This window comes from Juglans regia, chromosome 3 (genome assembly GCF_001411555.2).
Source record: "Juglans regia cultivar Chandler chromosome 3, Walnut 2.0, whole genome shotgun sequence".
Lineage (NCBI taxonomy): Eukaryota > Viridiplantae > Streptophyta > Magnoliopsida > Fagales > Juglandaceae > Juglans > Juglans regia.
The window spans coordinates 29,850,145-29,870,019 of record NC_049903.1 but is presented as its reverse complement, the minus strand read 5'-3'; the positions used below and the strand labels follow the sequence as shown (position 1 = coordinate 29,870,019).

The window sequence follows — 19,875 nt, the reverse complement described above, 5'->3', positions numbered from 1 at the left end:
TTTTCTCTTTTCTAACTCTTTGACTTCTTCTCGGTTCAGTCAATGTGTCAGGAATTACACAATTCCTTTTCCGACTCAAGTTAGATTCTAGTGTTTGAGTAGGATCTGATACTGCTTTAGAATCATTATAGAATTTATCTTCAATAAATTCCACATCCTTTGATTCTACTATAACGTTAGAATTCAAATCCAAAAGTCTATATGCTTTTGAATTCTCAACATATCCTACAAAAACACTCTTGATTGCCCTTGGACCTAATTTTGTTCTTTTTGGGTCCGGAACTCTATAAAAGGCTAAACAGCCCCATACCCTTAGGTATTCCAGATTTGGTTTCCTACCTTTCCACAATTCATATGGTGAAATTTTGAATTTCATAGAAAGTATTCTATTATGCAAATAACATGCCGTGAGCAATGCTTCTCCCCATAAATTTAAAGACAATTTTGCATTCAAAATCATAGCATTTACCATATCAACTAGTGTCCTATTTTTTCTTTCCGCTAAACCATTTTGTTGTGGGGTATAGGGTGCACTAGTTTGATGTATTATGCCATTCTCCTCGCAGTACAAAGAAAATTCAGTAGGAAAATATTCACCGCCTCTGTCACTGCGAAGAATCTTAATTTTCTTTTCCTTTTGATTTTCAACAACAGACTTATAAGATTTAAACATATTGAAGGCTTCATCCTTACTTTTCATTAAATATACATATGTATATCTTGAGAAATCATCAATAAAAGTAATAAAATATCTATTGCCTCCTCTAGTTAAAATATCATTTAATTCACAAATATCAGAATGCACAAGTTCTAATAATTGTGTATTTCTGTCTGTTTTAGGAAAAGGTTTCTTTGTCATTTTTGCTTGAATGCAAATTTCACATTTAGCATCATGTCCATAATTAAATGGAATTAAACTATGTTTAGACATAAACTTTAAGGATTTAAAGTTCAAATGTGCTAAACGATTATGCCACAAAGTAGAAAACTCAACAATATAAGCAGAATCAGAACTTATTTTATTAATACTTAGTTTATACATTCCATCACAAGAGTACCCTTTTCCAACAAACACTCCTCCTTTGGAAAGAATTACATTATCAGACTCGATTACGGTCTTGACACCCTTCTTACAAAGCAAATTTGCTGATACAAGATTTTTCTTTATTTCTGGGACATGAAGAACATTAACAAGAATAAGTTTCTTTCCAGAAGTGAACTGAATTTCCACAGTTCCTTTTCCCACAACTTTAGCAGAGTTGTGATTTCCCATTAGTACTACATGTCCATCTGCTGCATCTTCATAATTTTTGAATTGAGATCTCTGATTGCAAACATGAACGGTAGCGCCTGAATCATACCACCAATCAGAAGACTCAGTTGTTGTAGCCATATTTAACTCTGTAATCATACTAATGTGCATTTCAGAGACCATGGCCACAATTTCTGAAGTCTCCTTTTCGATCAGATTTGCACTATTGGGATTGCCATTTTCTTTCTTGTATTTCTTCTTGTACCTGCATTCACGCTTAAAGTGTCCCTTCTTTCCGCAATTGTAACAAGTTTTTATTTTCTTGGACTTGTCACCATTGTTAGAAAAGTCATTAAATTTTCTCTTGTTTCCTCCAAAATTACCTTGAAACTTATTTTTCTCATCAACAAAGTTCACTTTAAAGCCATTTTGAGAAAATAATTTCTTATCACGAATTCGAGTTTCCTCTTCAATTCGTAAATGTTTTTGAATTTGCTCTATAGTGAAATCTTCTGTTGTGTGCATAAGTTTCTTTCTATAATTATTCCAACTTGGAGGAAGTTTGGCAATAATAACCCCGACTTGCAAAGGTTCAGAAACTTCAACATTAAGATCTCGAAGTTTATTCACCAAAACTTGCAATTCATGGACTTGATCCATCAACGAAGTATTATCATTCATTGTAAATTCAAAATATTTCATAATAAGGAATTTATCCGTACCTTGTTTTTCGGTTCTATATTTTAATTCCAATGCATCCCAAATCTCTTTTGGTGACTTGATTGATGTAAACAAGTCGTAGAGACGATCGGAAAGTGTATTTAGAATGTGTCCTCTACATACCACTTCATCTTCTTCACGCTTCTTGTGTTCTGCCTTGATTTGATCATTATCGTCAGGTTTGGGTTCTGGAAGTACTGGCAAGTTCGAGTCCAAAACATACGCAATCTTCAATGTAGTAAGAATGAACATCAACTTGTCTTTCCAGCGATTAAAATTTGTTCCATCGAACCTATCTAGTTTGACAAAGTCTTGATTCATCATCTTGAAAGTCGTCATATCAGATTCTGATCTCATTGCGATTATCACCTTAAAATTGTTAAAGAATATTTGTGCGGATACAGTAATCTGAAAAATAAATGCGACTTTGAGGCGTGTTGATCACTATCTTTAAGGTGATAATTGCCCCCACTCGAAAGAGTTTGCTACCGGGTTACAAGCAATTCACCTCCAGGATACAACAAAGTCACCAACTGTAGATAGCAATTCTGAAATTTTTCCTTCAGAGTTTCTCTACAAAATTGTGCAAGTGACTGAAAATATGAGAGAATGGAATGAATGAAATTCGTGGGTCTCATCCCCTATTTATAGAGAATGAAGTGACACCATGTGAAAGATCACAACTCTTAACTTGTGACTTTTCTACTGGCAGTTACTGGTTTAAAGGTTATGATGTTTCACTTAAAGACCAAAGGGTATGACTTAGCCTAGTGGTTAACAGGCGCCTCACTTGGGAAAGGGAGGGCACTGGTTCGAGTCTCCAGAAGTGCCTTTTCAATTAAATTGATTTTTGAGAAACATTGCACCATATCAAAGTGCCTATTCAGCCCATGTGCAAACACCCAAGTGTTATGACTCTTTGGCCCACGTGCAAGGCTTGGTTGGCCGCATTGTGTCTGTCCAAGTCCAACACTTCACAAAATTATTAAATCAAATTGCACTTGTAGAGTTTCGAACTCCTACCCTTTCATTTGAAACAACATACCATTACCATTGAACCAATGCATCTCTTTGAGATAATGGTTCACGTAAATACATAATAACTCATACTCAATAAATTCACATATTTAATATCACAATCTATATTAAATATAACAACCCACAGAGAAAATAATATATATATATATATATTATGAGGTGTGTTCTCTAATAAAAGTTGGGGAAACTTTAGGAAATGCAATGCCATTATTCTAAAGTTTCCTATTATTATTTATTTTAGAAATCAATGCGCCATAACCTAAACCCTTTTTTTTTATAGGGCCATAACCTAAAGTTCTATGTCTAGGTGAAATCAACAACTTCCTTAATTATTAGATCACCCCACCTTCGAGTCTTCGACGGTGCTAGCTGCTAAATAATAATAAAAGAAAATTAATGACCATAATTTTAGGCAAAGGGGGCGGGGAGAGAGAAGGAAATAGTGGAAAGGTCGTTGAGGGTATTAACGGCAGTTCACCGGCGCCCATTTATGACACATCATATCGCTTTCGTTTACAACCTACAACTCTCCAAACTCCTTATAATTCTCTCATGCATATGGTGCCCCAGCCCGCTCCCTTTCTACCTCTACCCATGCCCTGCTCCTCCACCGTCCTTTTCCTTAGCCGACCAAACACAAAAGAAAAATCTCTCTCTCTCTCTCTGGATCAGCCTGTGATCTCTTCTCCATGTACACATGATTGATTATATATAGAAGTGCTAACCAGTGTAGACACAAGGATAGAACGTTTGAGGTTCTTGTTGGCAGTGTTTGGGGTTTTGTTTTGTTTATTTGGAGTGAGTAGTGATTTCAAGGAAATGGGCATCTTCTCATTGATGACAGGGAGGGCAGGGCCAAGTGGGTTTGGATCAGCTTCGACTGCTGAGCAGGTTACCCAAGGCATTGACGCCGCTAACCTCACTGCTATTGTCACCGGTCAGCTGTACATTTTCTTCTTTCTTTCATTCATTTTATGACTGTTTGTTATTTGTTATGGTATATCTTTGAAAAGCTAGGGTTCCTTTTAACCCAAATCAAAGATCAAAAAGCTTCATTTTCTTGCTGGTTTGGATAGTGAGATGAGATGAGATATTTTTAGATAAAAGTTAAAAGTTATATAAAATATTATTTTTCTAATATTATTATTATTTTGAAATTTGAAAAATTTGAAATGAGATTTAAAAATTTGAATTGTTTATTATATTTTGTGTGAAAATTTAAAAGAATTGTAATGATGAGATGAAACACTCTTTGAATCCAAACGAGCCGGCCGTTCACGTCTTTTAATCATAATCACACATGCTTGCGCGTGTATATATATATATATATATATATATATATATATATATTAGCATTAGGATTATGACATACACTAATCACTCAAGAGAAATGTTTTAACTACAAAAAAAGAAAAAAAAAATCTCACAAAAATAATATATGATATTGATTGATGGCAAGTAACCTGCCCAATAAACCAATACAGAAAATTGGAAAAAACAATTGGATGCATATTGTTCCTTCGATAAACATCTTAGTACAACAACTTCCATGGTTCGATATTAATAACCCTATCAATTAAAGAGCTGAATCATCATGATACATAGGTCCATTTCTTTAATTGTATTTCCTTTTTATTTTTCTTTCTTTTTTGCGACGCCAAGTAGTATTTATTCCTTGTTGGTCAGGAAAATCTAATTATGGATATAATTAATCTATGATGGAAACTGGAAAGGCTAAGGCCTCTTCTCATCCCCATACAATTATATAAGTCCAATAATATTCTGATATTAATGGGAGAATGATATATATCGTTCAACCTGCCCCATGATGACAAGTATTAGTACTAGTACTACTACCCAAAGACAGAGATAGGGATAGGAAAACCAGCCAACTACTTGTTATTATTATTCACATGATATGCATATATATACACACACACACACACACACACACACACACACACACATCAATGGCATCAAATTGATAGATTTTACAGGCATGATAATGTTTCTGCAATTTATAACATCATTCATGTGAGTTCTAATTGGCATGATTTTGTTTAATGAGCCCTAAATTTTAACATGATGCTGTGTGACACAATTTCCATGGCCCTTTTGGGATAGAAACTCAAATGAGCTGTCCTAATTATGGAATACTATTTATCATTCTTTTAATTATTATCCGTCATTTTCGATCCGATCGATGTGACATATACATTTAAGCATGCATTTGATACTATATTATCAAGATCTTTTAGATCAATTGGCAACACCTTAGTTTTCTGAGTGAATCCTCATTCCCTCATGTATCAAAAAATATACTATATATATTAAAATTGACGTAGTTTAAATGATGAAAATTTGTATTTTTCTTACACCTATATTAATTATATATACTGATAATAGGCTTTGAATATATATATATATATATATGTTTGTTTGATGGATCGACGTTTTGGCCAGTACAATTGTATTGGATATTATATTCAAATGAAAGAACTCGCAATTGATACAGGAGGGGCAAGTGGAATTGGGTTGGAGACAGCACGGGTCTTGGCTCTTCGGAAAGCTCATGTTATCATTGCTGCGAGGAACATGGAAGCTGCTAATGCAGCAAAACAACAAATCTTTAAAGACATCGAAACTGCTCGTGTGGATGTTCTTAAGCTCGACCTATGCTCAATGAATTCCATTAAAGCATTTGTTGCCCACTTCAATGCTCTTGACGTTCCCCTTAACATCTTGATGTGATCTCTCTCTCTCTCTCTCTCTCTCTCTCTCTTCCCAGTTTGCTTTTGATCTAAACTAACAAATGAAAAATTTCCACATTTCAGAAACAATGCCGGTGTCATGTTCTGCCCCTTCCAGCTTTCAGAAGATGGAATAGAGATGCAATTTGCAACAAATTATCTTGGTTTGCAGCATGAAAAACTATTGAGAAATGCTTAATTAGTTTTGTTTTTTTAAAAAAATATTTTGAAATCTCATGTAGTTTGATCTGATATGTCAATTTGTAAAAAAAATTTATTATAAAATATATCTAATTAACGTACATATCATTTCAATTCACATCAGTTTAATCTTTTTTATTTGTAATTAATTCTTACTTAGTGTTTTTCAAAATTATTTATCTCCATAGATAAGGATTGGTGAAGAATCTCAGCAGTAGTAGTGCCATTGATTGGTCATGATCTTACTTAATTTCACTAATTGTCAGGGCATTTTCATTTGACAAATCTTCTGCTGGAGAAAATGAAGAACACAGCAAGAACAACAGGGATCGAGGGCAGGATTGTCAACTTGTCATCAATTGCACACCACCACACTTACGAACATGGGATTCGATTTGACAACATCAATGATAGCGTTGGGTACGTATTAGAAATTTTTAAATTTTGTTCATTTTATAATATGATTTTGACCTACCTACCCGTTTCATCATTTTTCTAATTAAAAAATTTATATACAGTTACTTTTATATATTTTTTGTGCATTCCACTAATATTATTGTTCTATTTTTTAAAATAAAAAATAATTATTTTTACCAATTACATTGATAGAGTGTGCAAAAGATACATAAAAGTGACTGTACATAGCAAAACACTTTTTGAATTTGACATTTCAGTTGTAATATATGTGCCCTCTCTTGTTTTTAAAGCACGAAATAACTAAATTTCTCTCAGCAAAAAACAAATGACAATATATAGCACAATATATACATAAAAAAAATCAAAATCAAAAGATAAAAACAAAATGAGTATGTTATATGTTCGTAATATTTTTTGTTCACTAAATAATTAAGGACAAGTTAAAAGGAATTTGTGAAAATAATAAAGAATGAGGGAATGAGAGAAACAAAGAAAAAGGAATATTTTTTTATTGCCACCAGGTGTCAAGAAACAACGTTCCGACTAATCTCGGGATACACAGGCTCTCGACAAAAAATTTCTCACAAGTACTGCACCACGAGTAATAACTCGATGGCCTAGAGATCATTGTTTTCACCTAGTGGAATTCGAACCTTACACCTTGCACCTTGCTGGGAGCCACCAAGACTAAGACGTTTACCACTTGAGCTAACTCCTAGGGATTATATATAGATGTAGTTAATAGGGTTTGCTCAAATATAAATTAGCTTTTTAATGTTTTGTATAATCTAATGGGGTTCATTTTTTATATTTCATTAGCTATTTTGCATATACATCTAAAATACAGGGTGGGAATGCTTGCTAGATCTTAATTATGAATGTGAGTACCATTAATCAAAATTTACTTCAGATTCGAAAGAAACATTGATCATGATCACTTAAATCATGTCAACAAAAATATATGGTGAATTATCTTATGAGAGGCTCCTCATATTTGTTTCAGTTATTCTGACAAAAAGGCGTATGGGCAATCCAAATTAGCAAACATATTGCATGCCAATGAGCTGTCTCGTCAGCTTAAGGTAATTACTCATATATATATAGTCATGTATATATATAATATATAAATATATATCTTCAGGCCAAACCGACCCCTATATCTGTCTAAGTTCTAAGATCTAACTACAGAAAAATGTCAAAATGTTACACATAATTGATAGAAATTTGCTAATTCATTGAACGCATGCATGCATATTTATGTCGTCAAATGGAGTATTATTGCAGGAAGAAGGTATAAACATTACAGCAAATTCAGTCCACCCAGGACTGATAATGACTCCCCTAATGAGGCATTCTCCTGTTATGATGAGTACGCTCCATTCCCAAAACATCCCCTAATGGATATATATATAAATTAATATATATATATATATATTTATATATATTAGTTTTTTGTTTTTGCATAATTAATTTGGTCATGTGTGTGCCTATATACGTGCAGGATTGCTGCAGTTGTTCACCTATTTACTATGGAAGAACATACCCCAGGTGGATTATTACAGTTAATTTGAGAAATGTTATTATATATATCTATATATACGGAAATCTTACGAAAGCAAACATATAACAACGGTTGCATCTATAAATTGTGCTTTACAAACTGAAATATCACATGAAAATATGTCAGTTCGTAAATTTATTTTTATTAAAATCTACGTGTAGACTATACATTTTTTAATTAAAATAATTAAATTTACTTCTTGCCATCAACTAACTAATTATTACAGGGTGCAGCCACGACTTGTTACGTCGCACTCCACCCAAATCTGAAAGGTGTGACTGGAAAGTACTATCTGGACTGCAATGAGATGGAATCAAGTGCCTTAGCCAAGGATGCTGTGTTGGCTCGAAAACTCTGGGACTTCAGCAACAAATTGGTTAATTCGGCTTCAAACCCTTGAAAACAGCAAGCTACGTACAGCATGCATGTTTGATAAATGAGTATTGTTATATATATCTACCGAGAAATTATATAAAAATAATTTCACAAACTGATGTGATTTCATTTGATCCGTTAGATCTATTTTATAATAAAAATAATTTTATAATCTAACGAACCAGATCAAATCACGTCAGTTTGTAAAATTACTTTTGTGTAATCTACAAGAATATTTCCCTTGATAAATTATACCAGTGCTTTGGTTGATCTGTTATACTATCTTATAGAAAAGTAGATGTAATTGCAGTTGCAGTCAGTTCTTGTACTGGCAAGGATCGAATGTTATATTCAAGCAATCGATTGATTGATTGTTGATGATTTGTTATCTAATGTGTAGAATTCCCACTTTCCTTTTGAAGTGTTTTATGCAAAACAACCAACCCTTTGCAAGTTTATTCTTGATACACTAAACTAGGGTAGTGATGCATGCAGCATGCAGACCAGATTCGACGCTTCGACCATGTAGTAGAATAGACAAAATACAGATGTGCTTCCCGAAAACGAATTAAACATCCATTTCATAAATCTTAAAATCTCACTCTAAGATAACAAGGGATAGCTAGAGATCTGATCTAAGAACTCAACGGACCTTGAATGAGAGAGATTGACGCATTAAGTGGTCTCCATAACATTTATGAAAAACTCTGAATGCAGTCATGTTAGTGCAATCGCTGCGCCCTAGTCCAACGTGGCCTGTCAGTTAAATGAAACGGTTCCTTTAGAGAAAGAGAGAGATGTTTGGCACGTACTAAGTGTAGAGAAAGCTGCAAAAGAAAAAAGTTTGTGAATAGAACTGTTAAGTTATGATTCAAACTCAGTTCATTCCAGTCGCTCAATTCATCAAAAGAAATCCATGGAACAACACGAATGTACAACATGCAATAGAAAAAAACCACAGGCCGTATCAAAGTATCACATCACAAATCTACAGTGAATTCACAGACAAAAAAAAACTCTGACACCATTAACGCATGCAAGGACCAAATGTAGCGAATAAGATCTCTCTCTAAGAAGGTCACCTGGCCAAGAGCACGAGCTAAGTGTAATATATGGGATTTCAGCTTCAGATTTTGTTTGATATCCTGGAATTCGAGTTGGCACTAAGATCTACAACTATAATCGCTTCAGAGCTGAGAATAATTTGTAAGGGATTCGGAAGATGAAACATACTTTTTTTAGAGTTATCCCTTGTTACCGAGAGAGGAGAATCGAGATCTGTACTTGCGAACCTTGCTTGCCTGCTTGCTTCTTCATTTTTATTTACTGAAGCTTACGGCATCGCGCCACATCAGATTAATGCACCTTGCCTCGCAAACTCGACTGTACATGGCAGGACTCAACATTTATTAAGTATTTAATATTACTGGCTGAGAAATTGCTAGGAAAGTTATAAATGTTGGGTAGAACTTCGGATAAGTTATTGAAATTGAAGTAGTTTTTGTTGAAAAACTCGCCGCTAATGTTGAAAATTACTGGAGTAACTTTAAAGCACTTTAAAGCGTATGTTTACTGTTTAGTAGAACTTTTTGACACAACTCTACAACTACCTAGAGCAATAAAAAATAAGCACCAAACGCATCATTAATATAAAAATCTGACAGATCAATGTATATTAAATCTATTTGTATTTTGTATTAATTGTTTATATGTATTCTAATTTTACAATGAGTTATGATTTATTAAGAAATTTAAAAAATATATATTACAAACAAAATGAGGTTCGAAAATATAAAAATATAAAGACTAAGGGCTTGTTTGGAGTTACATTAGGAGTCTTAACAATTACTTAAATAGTCTTAAAAGCTCTTTAATGAAAAAATTAAGCTGTTTGAATGTTATATATTAAAGTAATTTTTACTTTCAAATAAGCTAAAAAGTATATTTAAGGAAAATAATTAAGCATTATTTTGATGTTTTTACTCACGTATTTTTTCGGATAATCAGGAATGTAGTTCCAATTTTAAAAAGACTGTTAATAGGTAAAAATATTCATACAACTTTAAGATAATTACAACTTTCAAATTTTTAAGGATATGACCATAATTTTTAAAAAATTAAATAATCATCATTTTTACTTTTGAAATTATTTTTTAAATTTATTTCCAAACAAATATAATATGTTGAAAGTGATTCATATGATTATTAAACAGTAAATAACTTTTTAATAATAGAATTTATTATTTAAATTATAAGTTATAAATCTTAAAATTATAAGTTATATTTCTCACACCAATTCCAAATTGAAAAATGCTATATCGCACGACACTTATAAAACACGAAAGGCATGATACTTATAAAACACATATGAAATGTCCAATTTATCCTTCTTTAAAACAAAACCTCGTGTGTTTTCATACCATCCTCATTTCTCCCACAAACATCAGCCGCATTTCTCAGACCCTACTTGACCATCAGACCCATATCTGCATCAGACCCTTCAGGTACTTCAATATTTCCCTTCTTTTACCCCTTATGCGTTTTTGTGTGTGTATACCGACTATTTGGAAAAGATTCTGAATTCTGAATTTTACGTTTGTGTTTTTTCCGACTATTTGGAAGGAAATGAGCTATTAAACGTTTGAAACTTTTTTTACTTGACAGAAAATGTTTAAATATTTCATAATGATTTAGGTTTTGTGGAAGTGGGAGTTGCAACAGGAGTTCGAATATATCTTTTTAAGTTTGGCTCACTAGTTCAAATTTTATGTACTAGCTAGTTTCTGTTTGACGGCAGGGAAGTGTTGTGGGATATTAAGGAAATTGAGTTTTATCTTACAAGATGTCTACTATATAGAAAGAAGATTATTTTGCTAAACCTTGGACCTGTCTGATACCTATTATCTAGGAATATTTTTATTTTGTGGAGTCCAAAAAGACACATTTTTTGGTCTTTGGAGTGAATTGAAGATGCATTTTTTTGCATGTCCTCTCTTAAAGTGTCTTATTTTAAAGATGTCCTAGAAAAATGCAGAGAGAAATCACAGAATTTTCTCTTTACTTAAACTTTTGTTTCTCTGTATTAAAGTTCTTGATGAATTTTTAGCACTTAAGTTAAAATCTCTCACGGTTCTGATTTACTTTTATCTTCTCATGTTTCTTAGCATGGCTTGAGCTATTTCTTATGAAAAAGAAGAGAAAGCAGGACTTGAACCATCCATTTTATTGGTAGGAGTAATTCAGGGTCTTTTATGTGTGTTATGAAAAGGGACTTGTAAAAATATGAAATGTGCTTGTGTACTGGGATGTATCGGGTCGGGCAAACAAGAAAACAATTACTATTCAAACAAGCTGGTTCCTTTTAGATTTTATTTTTTTTTTTTTGGGTAATTGGCCACAAATATCAACACTCTCTGGTGATGAGCCATTAACATGTAGAAGAAATCGTATGATATGGTTTTCTCGATGAAATGTGTTTGTTACGCTTGGCTTCTGAGCTTCTAGTATTCAATTAGTTTTTTTCTTTACATATTTGAGTACTTCACTTGGCTTTTTCTCGTTTTATTCTCTGTCTTTGAGCAGCTCCTTCAAAACTCCAAAGTGAATTTTGTACCTAGCTGGGATAGTCATGGCTATCTATTGAGTTGGAAGACAAGTCTTGAAGAGAGAGAGAGAGCTTCATAAACTGGATGATAAAGTCTTGAAGAGGGAAGTAGAAAAAGCTAATTAATGTATTGTATTAGGCAAATTTTGTACTAATCAGTTTCAGACTAAGGACTCATGATCATTCTCATCACTGTAAAAAGTGATAATTAATGTATTGTATTAGGTTATTTTGTACTAATCAGTTTCAGACTGAGAACTCATCAATTTTAGACAATCATTGTACTTTTGCATTTCTTTTTTGTAGAAGGTGATTATATTTTCATGACTCTATTGCTCGTTCAACTTCTTTTCATTTTTTGTGGTATTTTTTCCTTTCTTTTATGAAGCCTCTAAAGCCACGGAGCTTTTAGCATGCATACATGTAGTATTTATTTCCTAAAGTTTCTGGTTATATTAAACTCCAAGACAAACGCCAATAAACCAACGTTCATAAGCTGCTCTAGCAGTGCAAGCAAAAAAAAAAAAAAAAAGCATGCTTATGTTACAACAGACTTTCAAAAACTATTTCATCACAACCCATCATACTTACATAATTGTTCAATATAAATTCCAGTTCTAAAAACACATCAAATAACAACTTTTTATTGTTCAATACAAATTCCAGTGGGATAACCAAAAACCATCCAAGTGATGGAAAAAGTATAGGGCGATCTCCGCTAGACACTAGTGGGTGTTGAATCAGTCTCCGCAAGCTTGCACTTAATATCCCTTGCTATTGAGAAGAAAACCTCATCCATGTCTTGATAGCATGTTGCCTACATACAATTTCAAAAACTTGATGTCATACTCATCGACAAGAGCTTGACCCTTAGAGGTAGGTACAACCTAAGAAAGCAAAGAAAATTTATTTCGAGTCAACAATGTAGAACAATCCATGCAATTTTGTGCTCAGTTTATGAAATCAAAACCAGCACAACTTGTGAAAAAGAAGCATTTTCTGCTATTCGTAATAAGTCCTATCAAATATAATGACATCCTCAAAATATAGGTACGATGCTTTACTACGTGCATCAGCCTAAAATACATTTCTTAATCTAGATTCCTCCTCATCCAAGTCCATAGTAGAGTAAAAATCATGATTCATATCACGCACCCTCTCAAAATATTCTAGGAGTGCCACGCCACCTCCTTTCCCAAGGCGAATGTGTCTTGGCTTATTAATGAAATTTCTGCAATTTTTTTTCTGTGAGTTGTAGGTTGTCAAAGCCTCTCGCTTCAACAACAAATGAATAATAGTTCTTATTCATCCTTATCTCATGAGCCCTGTCATTCAATTCTAGCTTCCATTTAGCAAGTGAGTCTATGTTCCGATGGCATCTAAAATATCTAGATACCTGGGTTCAATCCATGATTGTGGGTAAGTTCTACACTAGTTAGACACCACTCACCATTATCGAACCAAGCATTGATTTTTGCCTTACATTTTGTCTTTGTTGTTGGACGTGGTTTCGATACATGACTATTACTACTTGTATGCTTTCCACCCCTTGAACAACCAAGTGTAATATACTTCACCATCCCATTTTACTCTCGTTTAGTTCTTTGTGTCCTCACTCCAAATCCCTCTTGTTTTGCATATTGCTTGTAATATGCACTTAGTGAGGCTTCATCCTTGAAAGTCATCCCAGACTTGGGTTCATCAACAAGCACCGATTCATGATTTATCGCACTACCATCCTCGTCAATACCCCCCTTAGCCTTCATGTCACAATCTTTTACTATCATTACATAACAACCATATATAGTTAAACAACCAAACATTCAATCCACAATTTTTAAATTCTAAATTCTTATATTTAACTCACAAATTTGAATAGTGCAATCCACTTGCTCAATATCATGGTCGTTTGAGTGCAAACTTGTACCTTCTGTATCTGTAGGGAGCTTCACAATTACACTTTCATTAATTGTTTTTGAAGTCTCATCATGCCCACTTTTAGCAATTTCCTCAACTTCTCTTGATGTACCAGTGCTATATGACCCAAATGGTTGGATAATTGGGGACTACAAAATGGGTGGATATAAAAGAAGGTATTATAATAAGTTAATTAACTTTATATACAATGTATGATATAAAAGAATGTATTATATTTACCTAACAACCCATATATAAGGGTAATGTGTGCTTGTGGAAGGAGTATTATGATTTGTAGGAGTAGCACATGGAGGGTAAGGGATGGGCATTAGGGGTTGGTGGAGCATATGGAAGTTGTGTCCCAAAAAATGGTGAAACAAATTGTGTTGACATGGTATCATAATAAGCCTAAATAAAAAGTATCAGAAAAAACATTAGTTTCAGTTTTCCAACAATAACAAAATAAGGTTTATTAAATAAATTTAAATCTAAACTAAATCATCAACTTCATAGAGTTTGAACAATTCGTCAAGGGCATATTTGACAGGTCATCCTCTTCTCCCATCGAGCTATTCAATCAAAAAATACTCCTCCTCACTACTCTAGTCATTTATTTCATACAATTAGATAACCAACAATGCTACAAGTTAGAGGTCACACTATAAGGAATGTGGCCTTTACCGGCGTTCCATATTCGCCGCAACAAGCCATTAAATCGTCACAACAAAGCCTTTCCCAGCGATTTCTTCTTCGCTGCAGAGTTGTTGCCAAAAAACTGACTGAACAAAGAGATTGCATCATTTTTCCAGTAATCGCTGCTACTAGTACTATTTGTGGCGAACTCATCTTCGTTGGAATAGACCATTTAACACGCCACTAGTACTACACACAATTTATAGGAAATAGTTATTACTGGCGCTTTTGACACGCCGCAATTGCTCGTTTGATCGCCGCTAATAGTATCATCGATTTACTCATCTCGCTGGCAATTCAACTCTATTTCGTCAAATATGTCCGCCGCATATCTTTATTTTCGACGATATAAACTGCTCCATTATTTGCAGTAGTTAAAAAATTTGCTACAAAACATCATCTTTGCAGCGAATTATTCATCGTCGCTTATTACTTCCGGCGATCATTCTAGATCAGATGCCACTAAGAAAAACTTGTAGGTATTTGCAACGGCGTCTTAATTCGATGCAATTGGTTGTTCTAAAAATGCAACGCCCATTTCCAGTGGATTTTTAGCATTGCTGCAAATATCTGAACCATTTGGGATGGCTGGTGTAATGTGCCTTCGGTATTAACAATCCCAGCGAGTCCCCAAAATCGCTGCAAATATTGCAACCAACACAGTGGTATACCCCTCATATATGAATTACAAAAATGCATCACTACCTGCTTTGGATAATCTTTTCTAATTGTTTACAAACAATAGGTAATACGAAAATCATCCTTCCATTCAAAAATGCAAAACCATATGTATCACGAATTAACTTGCATATATGCATTGCTATAACATACTTTTAAGTAAGAAGTAGTGTATTCAGATCAAATCAACAACATAGTATATTTATGATCCATCCCCATACATTTGTTAAAAATCATTGATTAGTTTACGACAAAACTGATCAAGGATTTGTAACTATTACATGATGTCCAGATCAAACAGCATTTACAAACTTAATTCTAGTTGATTAGAAACTGTTAAAATACAAAGAAGTCATGCATAAACCTTACATAATCCAACTTAAGCTAAAACTTATAGGCATCAATATTAATGGCTGGCAAGGCTGAGGTGAGACAGGCAATGAGACTTTCATTCTCTAAGCAGTCATTCACTTCACAATTGATCATCCACCATATATTCCTTGTCCATGATGAGTTGTACCCCAACATAGCTAATGCGTGTCACAATATCAAATTGGTCTCTCTAACATGCATCCAGGATCAACACCTCAAGGAGCCTCTTCCCAAAAAGTACCCTAACACATGGCAGCAATCATTATATAGTATCTTGCTGTAAAAACACACACCCATTACTGTTGAGTTTGCCGAGCTAATGCAATTCCCCAAGTACATATAGCCAATGAGGGTAAAAAAAAAAAATGAGCCTGCAATTAATCAATTATGACATCCGGAATATATAAGAACATGGAAGGAAGGGTTAATAAATCTAAACTATTATTACTGCAAGTACCAATTATAAAGAAAATCCGTACCCACTTAAGACCCACATAGCATGTGAATTTAAATAAATTCAGGTGAATTTGACCCCTTTCACTATGAAGAATTAAAGGTTAAAGCAATAAATACTATTCTGCCAATCTCCTCCCGTACCCCCATCCCCTTTCCATGTCCAATAACATACAACGAAGTTTTCACTGCTACTTAAAATCCAGAATCTATATACCAAAAATTATGATAATTATGTAAGGGAAGGTTTGAAATGACTTTGTGGAATTCTCCAGCTAAAGTAACTATTTAGAAACATGCCTAGGTACTAAAAACCCAAAAAAGGGACAAAGCCACTAGAGAATAGGAACCTTGTGCTAATTAACCAGAAGCCCAAGCTGCATCCATTTGTTAGGCAAGGCATCACCATTCTGTTAAGTAGGTTGAAATATCAGTAAGTAACCTTGCATTCAAATTGCCTGTTAGATAATACAAAATATATGTGTAAGTATGCAATATTGTACTAGTTTTAATAAAGAGGGAATTAGGCCCAATAGCCTGGAAAGTTATTGGGTCAATACCTAAAGGGATTAGTGAGACCAGTCAATGTGCAGAATTACAACTCATCCCAAGTTCCCACAGAAATGCCCTAGTTACTTACAAGTCCTCCACAATAGAAAATCACAAAATATTAATATATATTTCCTATCTACTTACCAAGCACTGCCTTAGAACTCCTATTCACCACCCAAAACTTGTAATTACATAACCCAAAAAATAACCTGCCACCATTTACTTCAAAAAACACCACAAAAAAATTAGAACGAAGGTCAGCAACTTTTAGTCACCATAAGTCTCTCTATGAGACTCTCCTTGTGACTGAATTGTGTTTACTAAACTACCCAATGTCTTGTCATACTTAGCCTGCCTCTCCATAAGAACTCTAACGCTTGCCCTCAATTCCTCGAACTCACTCTTGTAATACTCGGCTACTTTTTTGTGTCTTTCCACTTCTTCTGCATGACGTTTCTGGCATTCACGATCTTTTTTTTTCGTAGAGTCCGGTATTATCATCTCACCGAGCCCCTTAGCATAACCTGGTCTATATCTCAAGACATCCCTAAATACAGAAGCTGCTGCCTCTTCACTACGTTGCCTAGGTTCAAAATCAAGCATTTTGCCAACCATTTGGTTCTACCATCACATTATGCCATCCGATTAGTCTACTTTTTACAAACATGTTATTAGCAAACAAAAACTATTTACTAAACTATAACTAGAATGTTTTATTTGCAATTCTCACATAAAGCTCCCCCGTCATCTCTGTCACAAATGCATCGTTCTTTTTAGACCAACAAACTTCCTTGTAAAACTCTACCAGGTTGGGGGTGGTTGAACATTGTCAAACATAGCATAAATAATCATTGTAAAACTAACAGAATGTGCAATAATACATAAAACTAATGCATGTGCGATGCCTAATCAGAAACCAAGCATTTTTCAATTACTTCAATGTGTGTATGTTAAGTCAATCGAGGAATATATGTATATTCCTTGATCTGGTTTGTGTATGGGTTATCAAACTATTACAGTTTTTTGGTATGTCTTGCATGTCTAGCTAGCGATTTGTTAAAAATCATGAATAGAGTAAGTAACAAGTGCATACATTCTCCTCTACTATTCGAACAAATGACTTCCTCCCAGCGGTGTGATTGATTTGTAGCTTGTTACGATTCTCTTTGTTTTGCTTTGACATTTTCTACAAATACACCAACAATATATCGTGAACTTGAAATTGAACACCGGCACTGATATAATTTAAAGAAATGGCTGTTAGAAATTGGAACATCCACCATATTAAACATACTTTAATTATAAACTATGCTACCGTGAGGTTGGTTTTAACTAGGTTTAAGTAATGATTTCTAGAGTCTACATCTTCTACCTGTGTCTCAGCAGTTTCGACATGAATCAAAACAGATCGAGAAACCATGCTTGTAATACACAGCCTATTTCACCTTTTGAGAATCTATGACAGTGTCGAGTATGACAGGTTATGTAACAGCTTCCCAATTTCACATATTAGCACATCTAGGTGAGGCTGAATTCATATTAGTGCACTCGTTATTTTGCTTCAGTTATTTGATATTGACTTAATCTATTCTTATGGTCAACTTTCGTTTTGCATTACTATATAATAAGTGATTGTTCACTGTTAATTCATACATGATTTCCCTTTGCAACTTCACATATCAAATTAAGGATGCACAATATGAGGTGGCTTAATCGAATCATGCGTGCACTTGATACACAGTAAGTATACTTTTCTGCCTATTAAATAAGTGGTTAATGTTGTAAATGCAAAAAAGGCGTACCTTGAATGCCTCGCTCCCCATCTATCACATAACTTTGCCCAAACATGCTGCCCAACCATATCAGGTGCACTAGTCAAGGCTTCTTCATGGCTATCATATGACAAATATTTCTTGTGAATCTCATGATGGAAAGCATTGAAGCGCTTTCGTAGCTGTTTCCACACCGCCTTGCAGTGATTGTCCAAATCCCAGTCTAATATGAAGTCAACCTAAAACTTACAAGTTATTAATTTCAACAACACAATCTAATATCCAACAACTATTCCTTTCTAATGTGCAAGTCCAAATCCTTGACTTACCCGGACATGGTTCATTAGCTCTTCCTTCTCAACCATGGGTACATTAGTCCATCGTGGGTAACTCATGTCCCCATGATTCTTTAAGATCCATGTGACCCGTGTTGTAAACACCGTTGCATTTTCGCAGCAAGGTGAGGTTTGCCCATCGTTAATTTTCAAAGATATTTTCCGTGCTTCCGAAGCTTATCAAACTCAATACATTTCGCTAGCCCTTGATCCTGTCTTGGTGGTTTGGCAGTTTCGGTTGCAGGTGATGCCACATCTTCTACAGCAGGTTCTAGATACACATTCATAGACACATAATTTGGAACATGTAAACACAGATGCTAAGTCTTATTCTTGAACCCACAATGCTTATGCTTTGTACAACATATCAAATTGTTTCAACAAGTGGGGTAGCATCATAGTAGGGGCTAACAATATTTATATTGCATACCATTTAAATTTTCATTGTTGCCTCCACTCCTACGCTCACTCAATATTGGACTTGAGTTTTTAATTTGAGGCGGCCTAACTAGACTCGGTGGATGCGTTGAGTTGTCAGAACTACCCGCAATGCCATCATCATTTGGGGTTTCAGATGAAAGTATTGGACGCCGTGGCCGTCCCATGAATTGATATGGCACAACTCGTCTGAACCCTCCACCTCCCCTGCAATCTCTTCCTCGTCTGGCTAGAGACATTGATGTTTTCCTACAGGAAAATATAAATAGAACTCAAGAATAAGGTGGAAATTTGGTACTGTCAATCATCATAGTTGGAAGAAATACATCTGGGCTACTTAGGTGGACGCATTGCTCATCACTCAAAGCAGATGCTTCTTTTTTCAAAATTAATAATGTGTCATCAGTTACTGTTCTGAAGATGGTTTGAAATTGATGGACATTAAATCAACTAGAGCTACATATGTGGGTTCCAACTTAGAAATGTTCAGTCAGTGCATATACACCTATATTAACAGCCACTATATATATGGATAAATAAGTCATATTTTCAGATAATTGGGGTCCAATTTTCCACCGATATCCAGCTCCAACTAAAAACATAAAATATTCACAATTAAGAAAGCATAGCCACTTGCAAAACATCTTATGCAACAGTAGTCCAAAACTCAAAACATCTATTGTGCTACACTACCCACCTAAACCATGCAACACTACAAGCTCGACCTGTTTGTCACAATACAAGTGT

The 19,875-nt window shown here is 34.3% G+C and overlaps 1 protein-coding gene, 1 long non-coding RNA gene and 1 other non-coding gene across 4 annotated transcripts; 2 read left to right on the top strand and 1 right to left on the bottom strand.

The window, feature by feature from the left end:
- The first annotated feature begins 3,545 nt into the window (after positions 1–3,545).
- LOC109021409 (short-chain dehydrogenase TIC 32 B, chloroplastic-like) lies at positions 3,546–8,707 on the top strand. Of its 2 annotated transcripts, none has more exons than XM_035688036.1 (8): positions 3,546–3,947; positions 5,526–5,757; positions 5,845–5,924; positions 6,228–6,381; positions 7,382–7,460; positions 7,663–7,747; positions 7,880–7,926; positions 8,166–8,707. In XM_035688036.1, exons 1-8 carry the CDS (start codon positions 3,830–3,832, stop codon positions 8,337–8,339), a joined length of 969 nt encoding a protein of 322 aa, XP_035543929.1. In that variant the 5' UTR covers positions 3,546–3,829; the 3' UTR covers positions 8,340–8,707. The 2 variants fall into 2 exon arrangements, with proteins under 2 accessions (XP_035543929.1, XP_035543930.1); XM_035688037.1 differs by having other exon boundaries at positions 3,860–3,954; positions 8,166–8,439.
- Positions 8,708–11,724: 3,017 nt separating this feature from the next.
- On the top strand, positions 11,725–11,815 carry LOC118348110. The gene has a single exon (XR_004801255.1). It is a non-coding gene; the product is annotated as a small nucleolar RNA R24 (small nucleolar RNA).
- Positions 11,816–18,516: 6,701 nt separating this feature from the next.
- Positions 18,517–19,189, bottom strand: LOC109021408. Its single transcript, XR_004801215.1, has 3 exons — positions 19,121–19,189; positions 18,685–18,961; positions 18,517–18,594 (listed from the first exon to the last, which is right to left on the bottom strand). It is a non-coding gene; the product is annotated as an uncharacterized LOC109021408 (long non-coding RNA).
- Positions 19,190–19,875: the final 686 nt, after the last annotated feature.

Coding starts and splice junctions, on each gene's coding strand:
- LOC109021409 (XM_035688036.1), top strand. CDS start 3,830: ATGGGCATCTTCTCATTGATGACAGGGAGGGCAGGGCCAAGTGGGTTT. Junction 3,948..5,525: donor CCTCACTGCTATTGTCACCG/GTCAGCTGTACA, acceptor CAATTGATACAG/GAGGGGCAAGTGGAATTGGG. Junction 7,461..7,662: donor AGCTGTCTCGTCAGCTTAAG/GTAATTACTCAT, acceptor GTATTATTGCAG/GAAGAAGGTATAAACATTAC.